This window comes from Ochlerotatus camptorhynchus, unplaced genomic scaffold (assembly GCF_037179485.1).
Source record: "Ochlerotatus camptorhynchus isolate MF236.1 unplaced genomic scaffold, CSIRO-AGI_Acam_v1.1 ptg000689l, whole genome shotgun sequence".
Taxonomy (NCBI): Eukaryota; Metazoa; Arthropoda; class Insecta; order Diptera; family Culicidae; genus Ochlerotatus; species Ochlerotatus camptorhynchus.
Window position 1 is genome coordinate 81,101 of NW_027041166.1, and position 7,752 is coordinate 88,852.

Sequence of the window (7,752 nt, forward strand, 5' to 3'; positions counted from 1 at the left end):
GTCATCGGAAGCTTTCTTCAAGGAGCCGCATGGTGCGTTATTTTAGTAAAGCGTTCAAGTTTCACGAAATAAACCGTAAATTTCACGTGGTATTATTTATTTCTGAGGGAAGAAATCTACAAAAACTCCACAAAAGCCACACATCATACCAGCTTAATAACATTGTTGAATCCCTCAATTCCCCCTTATTCATGTCGAGCAGTGAGCTTCCAACCGAGTGGCAGCCAAAAGTTGCCTCATTTGCATCCTTAGTCGCTCGTTCTTTCAAGGGTCTTTCAAGATTTCCAACTGGCTAAGAAGCAAAACAACTGATGCTGCCTGCTGCCGGCTGCTCGCTAGCTGGCTTTATGTAGATTTTCATTCACCGTGACCGTCATCGTTTCGGTTTCATGAAAACGAAACGAAACAGGACAGCACCATGCAGGGAAGAAAAATCGTCTCTCTGCCAATAATCAATCATCTCGAGTTGATCGATATGAAGCCACTTAAAGGGCCATATTGTCTCATTCCTCGCTGCGAGCCCTCCATCTATCTACGACGGTGGTCAACTGTCCTGTTGGTTCGGTAAATGCTGCTTGCTGTGAGCGGCTGGCTGGGGTTTTGAGTTTCGGGGAATTGTGTATGGATGCCATGTGAACTGCTGGATGGGGTAGTGTTTTTTCACCAATAAATCTCCTCGTTTTCTGGGGGTCCCAGAATACAGTACGCATCTAAAAACTGCAATTGGTAGAGCTCTGGAAGTTTGCTCAGCACTCGAGCTGCAGGCAAAGTTTAAGATCTGTAAGTATTAGATCAGGGTTTCGACTTAATGAACAAAGAAAATTTGGCCAAATTCTGCACACAGTGTGTTTTGTAGAACAACTTCAACATAAAATATTTAGCAAATCTGATATTTGCACACATGTTAGAATAGGGTTTTACCTATCATTTGCGACCTCGATTTAAATAATCGGTCGGGGGGCCTAGAGCAACTTTTTTTTTAGTTTTTTTTTTGCATTTAAACTATTGGTATTTGTAATGGCGAACGTTATAGTTTATTTCGCAGTGCTGTGATAAATATTCGATTAATTAAGTGTGAAATTGTGCTTGTGCCGCGGTATAATTGATCTTACGTGTGCCCCGTAGTGATCATTCAGTGGATAGGAGTAGGAGAACGGTTGCAGCTGCATCTGGTTCTTGATCAATTTGCGTTTTTTTTAGTAACAGTAACAGTAACAAACAGAGTAATCGTCAGACTCATTGTCATTGTCTTTGTCATTGTGATTAAACCAAAAGAGTCCAAACAAGCTTGCGAAGATACTTTGTTTTTGAAGTTTTTGAAAACACAGTTTGATCCAAAAACACACAAAATCAGTAATTTTAGGAATGGTAAAGATGGCTCTATTATTGTTGAGTGTGCAACAGGAGCTAATTCCTCCGATGGCTTCATTGACTACTTAAAAAGTCAAAATAAAGACATCGCTATAAATGGTGTAAAAATAGTTAACAGATTGAAAATCTACGCTTCACTTAAAAAAAGTTAAATGTTGCAATTGAAGTCGATGTCGATACGCATAAATGTTTGTTATGTGCGAAAAAAGTAAATATAGGGCTTGATCGGTGCCCGATAGTTCCCGCGATTAATGTGTTGAAATTCTTCAAATGTGGAGAATTCTGGCACAAGACCATGGATTGCAAAAAATGTGAGAGATGCTGTAGGTGCAGCCAACAACACAAAACGTTGAAGTGTACGTCAACTGTATTGAAATGTATTAATTGTTTGAAAATGAAAAATGAACGTAAAATGAACTTGGACGTCAACCATGCCGCAGCTCTGAATGTTTGCTCTACAAAAGACTTTTTGATCAGAATAAAAACAGCTTGCGTTTCAATAAATAGCAGCCAAGTTCCTAGAATGTAAATCAATTCCATTGTTTGTATTTGAACATTGCGGGGTTGTCAACAAACTACGTAGCATTACGTCAGATTGTAAACTTCTATGTAGTGTGGTGCTGTACAATGATTTGTAAGTGGACCTAGATGTGTTTATATTCAACGTTCAATGTTTAGTCAACAAATTCACAGTATAATTGTAAATTCCTCACCTTATAGTGTAATGATGATTTTAAATACAAATTTATAACTAATTTAAAGTAGGTTTAATTGCAATTCAAATTTATGCACCAAAGTTGAATTTTAGGAGTGATTTGCACTTTTTTTTTCTCCCGGCCGAATTGACAGCTCCGTATAACCATTATGCCGCTGTCAGCTTCAATGCGGCGCCACTGCATTCATGAGATAGATTAGTAGGTGTGGCGTCGCACGAGGGGCGCACGCAACAGTCCCCCCCAGTGGTTGGACCTTGGTCCGACCCACTCCCGTTTACACCTACGTCCAATACAGCTAGCTTGGTCGCAGGCCTCTCGTACAGTCCAGTGGTGGTCTGAACTGCCGCTGACCGAACCTGTCCATCAGCTGATGTTTTCACCGAAACCACTCGACCCTTGGGCCAGCAATTTCTCGGCAAGCATGGATCGGCCACGACGACAACTTCTCCAACCGCAATCGGCCTCACCGGGTAGTGCCACTTCGTACGACGCGTGATTGTTGGCAAGTACTCGTCCACCCAGCGTTTCCAAAAAAGCAGCATCAACGGACATTCGTCATACGGGACCAGTGGCTTCAATTTGTCCGACGAACCTAGTAAGAAGTGGTTCGGTGTAAGCGCCGGTGATGAATAATCATCCACCGGTACCTGGGTCAACGGTCGGCTATTGATGATGTTCTCTACCTCGATCAGATAGCTTCTCAATATTTCCTCCGTAGGTACTCGCTGTGGCTTGACCTGGGAAAGGACCTTCTTCACGGATTGGATGAGCCGCTCCCAACAGCCACCCATGTGTGGCGCCGCAGGGAGATTGAAACACCACGTTGTTCTCGGTGTGGTAAATTCCGCCATGAACCTGTTCTGATCTAATGCCGCTAGCGCCTCTTTAAGTTCCTTGTCCGCACCCACGAAGTTCGTCCCACGATCGCTCCTAATTTCTACTGGAGTTCCCCGTCGAGCGAAGCAGTTCCGCAGAGCTAAGATACACGAGCTGGTGTTCAACGTGGCAGCCAACTCGAGGTGTATCGCTCGAATCGTCAGACAAGTTACGATGACATCCCAGCGCTTCTCGTGATGGCGCCCTACAACGACGAAGAAAGGCCCGAAAAAGTCCACGCCCGCGTACGAGAACGGGCGAACGAAGGCTGCCATCCTTGCCTTCGGTAGCGGGGCCATCATCGGTGGCGCTGGTGCAGCACGTTGCAACTTGCATAGCCGTAGACCCTGCGAACTCGTGGGATGTGGAATCCTTTGCGTACTTCGTTCACACAGGTCTCGTGGCATTGATGATGATACCTTAGGTGAACGTCGCGTATAAGAAGCGTCGTAACTGGATGTTCTCGTGGGAGTACGATGGGGTACCTGCTGCTCTCATCTATAAAGTCGCATTCGCCCAATCGACTGTGGATGCGCATCACGCCCTGCTTGTCAATGAACGGACTGACCTTGAACAGGCTGTACTTTTTCTGGAGTCGGCGGTCGCCCGCTGCTAGTACCGCTAGTTCGTCTGCATAGACATCCTTCTGCGCTCGTTTGATTTGGAACGCCTCTGCTTCGAGAAGTTCCTCCTGCGTAAGTGGCCCGACACTCCGTTGTTGACCTCCCTTCTTCAGCCAGATGTTGTTTACGAACCGTTGGACGAAAGCTGTGACACGCCGTAATCGGTACCACGACGAAAAATTCTCGGGCAACAAAATGGTACGAACTCTCCCAACCGAATGGTGCAACACGCTTGAACGGATTTCTTCAACGGTTTCCTGGCCATTCAGCGACGACTCCGGCCATTCTATTTTGGGTCTCCACAGGAACGATGGACCGTTGAACCAACGGCATGCTGGCTTGAGATCCGGTTTGTACCTCCACTTTGTTCCGTCGTCGGCCACGTTCTCCTTTGTGCCTATCCACTTCCATTCTGTAACATTCGTCTCTTCCAATATTTCACCCACGCGGAAGGCCACAAACTGGGAATACCGGTGGTGGTCCGATTGAAGCCAGCACATGACGTCCCGAGCATCGGTCCAGAAATAACGACGGTCGACCTTGACATAGTGGCCTGCCTCGATACTCTTGGCCAAGCGCATACCGATGACTGCCGCTTGCAGTTCCAGGCGAGGAATGGAGACGAACTTGAGAGGTGCTACTCTAGTTTTGCTGCCAACAAGCGCGCAATGAACGTGTCCGTCCCTTTCAAAGCGGAAATAGGAAACGGCTGCGTACCCAAGCTCACTAGCATCTACGAACGTGTGAAGCTCGATCCTAGCCTCGTCAATGCTGGAGTCAGCCCGGTAGTAGCAGCGCGAAATTTCTACCGACTCGAGCTCCGGCAAAATGCGTAGCCATGTATACCACTTCTCCAATTCCTTTTTTCCAATTTCTTCATCCCATCCGGTTTTTGCTCTCCAGACCTCCTGTAGCAGTATCTTCAGGAACATCAAGTAGTGCGCAATGAGACCTAATGGATCGTAGATGGCCATCAGTGTCCGTAACATGTCCCGCTTGGTTGGGTGCTTGATTCCAGTGAGAAGGTTCTTGTTGCGTTCCGTGCAGAGCTTGTAGCGAAAGACGTCCTTTGTTGTGCTCCACCACATCCCGAGGACCTTTTCCATGGCAAGGTCGGCGCTCATCTCCAACGACTTTTCCGGATTCGGCTTCTCTCCAAGGGCTTCCAGCACTTTGTACGAGTTTGATACCCAATTTCTCATGTGGAATCCGCCTTGTTGATGAATGTAGCGAACCTCGTTGGCCAAGTCTATGGCGTATAGCGTCGACAGCAATAGGGTACTCACTTTCGAAACGGGCAGCGTTTTCGTTCAAGACGAATAGTGCAGTGCTGGGTGAACAGGTAGCTCCAAACGTGACAACCTGCATCACATAGTCGCACGGATCCATCGTTCCGTCGGCACACCAAACGATACGCTGGCTATCTTCGTCTTGCGGGTTCATCAACATCTGGCGAAACATTTCAGCTACATCGCCTCCTAGGCCAATCAACCGCTCCCGGAACTTAAATAGTACTGGTGGTAGAGCGTTCAGTTGATCCGGACCTGCATCGAACACGATTCGGACCTTGCCTGGTTTATTAGGGTTAAAGACCGGAAAAATAGGCAAGTACCAGGTCCGATTCCCCATCCTCTGACTTTCCTCCGGAGTAAGCTTGCGGACGTAGCCTTTGCTGGTGTATTCTGCCATCTTCGCTCTTAACGTCTCAGCTAGTTGAGGTTCGCGTTCCATCCTCTTGACCAGACAGTGATGGCGTCTCAACACCATTGATCTGTTGTTGGGTAGGCACACATCATCGTATTTCCAAAGAAGACCGACTCGATAGCGCCCATTCTGGAACGTCGTAACGTCACGTAATTTCGTCGACGCTCGTTCGTCCTCATTGGAAAGCAGCTGGTTCTGCGGAGCACTGATCCCCAAACTGTCAAGAAAGAAGTAGTTTTTGACGGTTTCGTGCAAGAGCTCATCCGAATCGTAAGGGTCATTATCGGACAAGCAAGTCCCGTAGATCGTCCATCCAAGGCGTGTCTTGACAGCAGCTGGTTCGTTTGGTTTCCCTTCACGGCTATCTAGGGGGTGGATCACTCGTACATTATTCATGCCGATCAATATCTTCGGTTGAACGTTGCTGTATGGTTCTATTGGCAACCCGTCGAGGTGAGGATATTTCGTCGAAAGCATCCGCATGGAGAGAGATTGCGATGGAAGTTTCAACTCTTTAACCGTGTAGACATCTGTCAGTTTGTTTTGAGGACATCCGTCATACGTGCCCGAAACGTTGAATGAAACTCGCATGGCATCGTCTTCGTAACAGCAGGTATCGGCCGTCAAGCGGAGGCAGAGTGGATGCCTTTCGCCGCGCAAATTCAACTCCTTCGCCAAACTTTCCTCCATCAGTGTCAAGGAAGATCCGCTGTCCAGGAACGCATAGGTTTGAACCTTGATCCCATCAGTGTACAGCGTGACCGGAACGTATTGGAATAGTACAGCTCTGCTTTCTCCTCGATGCGTGTTGCATGATCTGGTTTCTCGGGAACTGCTCGCGCTGACGTGCTGTGAAGTAGAAGTAGTCGGTGTCGAACTCGACGAAGATGACGCTATCGATTTATCTTTCGCGTCGTTGTGCATCATCCGATAGTGTTTGTATTGGCAGCCGTTTTTACCACATGACTTCCCGGACTTGCAGGGACCTAGATGTCTTTCCAGGCAGCTACGGCATAATTTGTGTTCCCGGAGTGCAGCCCACCGAGCGGAAAGATCCATTGCAACGAATTGTTTGCACTTTTCCACTGCTATGCAGTTGCTATTGCAGATGACACATCCACTATCAACGTCGCTTCGGTTGACCTTCGGAACCGTCTCGGTGTGTGCGTTCAGAAATCCATCGTTCTTCCGTTCCCGGTGTGTCTTGTTGTCGAAGGAGCCCGAGAACTGAGGCATCGTCACCGTGCTCGCTGCTTCTGCCAGTTTGTACAGCCACTCGCTTAACTCCAACAAAGTTACCGATCGAAGAGACTGACGATGGGTCGCCCAATTCAGCCGAATAATCCGTGGAGAATGATTGTGCAGCAGTGTCAAATTACACAGATGCTCCCCTAACTCACAGGCCTTCACTGTTGCTACCATGTTGCGAACGGCCAGCGCGAAATCGACGAGCGTACCTAGGCGTTCTGCTTTGGGAGCGGGGAGAGTGTTTATCTTCTGCAGCAGCGAATGTACGATGATTTCCGGACGCCCAAACAGCATTCGCAACGTCGAAAGAACTTGATTCAGGTTGGCTGGGTGCAACAGCTGGCATTTGACCGGTTCCAATGCTTTCCCACGTAGACACTTCTGTAGACGAGCCATATTCTCCTCCGCCGAAAATCCGCAAAGGTTCGTTGTGTTCTCGTAGGTTGCGAAAAACAAGGGCCATTCATCCGGTTCCCCGCTGAAGATTGGTAGTTCCTTAGAGACTGCGCGACGTGCGGCGATTTGGCTTTTACTGAACAACGTATTCAACGTTCAATGTTTAGTCAACAAATTCACAGTTTAATTGTAAATTCCTCACCTTATAGTGTAATGATGATTTTAAATACAAATTTATAACTAATTTAAAGTAGGTTTAATTGCAATTCAAATTTATGCACCAAAGTTGAATTTTAGGAGTGATTTGCACTTTTTTTTTCTCCCGGCCGAATTGACAGCTCCGTATAACCATTATGCCGCTGTCAGCTTCAATGCGGCGCCACTGCATCCATGAGATAGATTAGTAGGTGTGGCGTCGTAGGAGGGGCGTACGCAACAGATATATATATATAAGTGTTTTTACATTGTTCCTGCCCTGCAATTCAGTATTTTAAACAGGTTTTTTGAAATCTTAAAACTAAAAACTTAAACTTAATCTCATCCACGTATATAGGGAATTAATCGTTGCAATTGAGGATTGCAACGATTTTTGCCTGAAATTATTAGTTATTTTGTTGGACGTTTGTTCTAAAGTCTCAACATTCGAAATTCTTTGTAACTCAGTGTGGTAGATAGAGTTGATGTGGAATAATAATGATAAATCATAACTTTATTTGAAGGCACAACAATTTGAGAATTAAATCAAGTAATTAAACATTCAATATGAGCAGAATCTAGTTAGCGTGGAACATGGCAGAGGTGATAGTAGAAAAGAGAGC

At 46.6% G+C, this 7,752-nt stretch overlaps 1 protein-coding gene across 1 annotated transcript; it reads right to left on the reverse strand.

Moving 5' to 3' along the window:
• Positions 1-3,261: 3,261 nt before the first annotated feature.
• Positions 3,262-6,934, reverse strand: LOC135714659 (uncharacterized). The gene is made up of 3 exons (XM_065238039.1): positions 5,224-6,934; positions 4,873-5,157; positions 3,262-4,799 (listed from the first exon to the last, which is right to left on the reverse strand). The coding sequence occupies exons 1-3, from the start codon at positions 6,932-6,934 to the stop codon at positions 3,262-3,264; spliced, it is 3,534 nt and encodes a 1,177-aa protein (XP_065094111.1).
• Between the last annotated feature and the right edge of the window lie 818 nt (positions 6,935-7,752).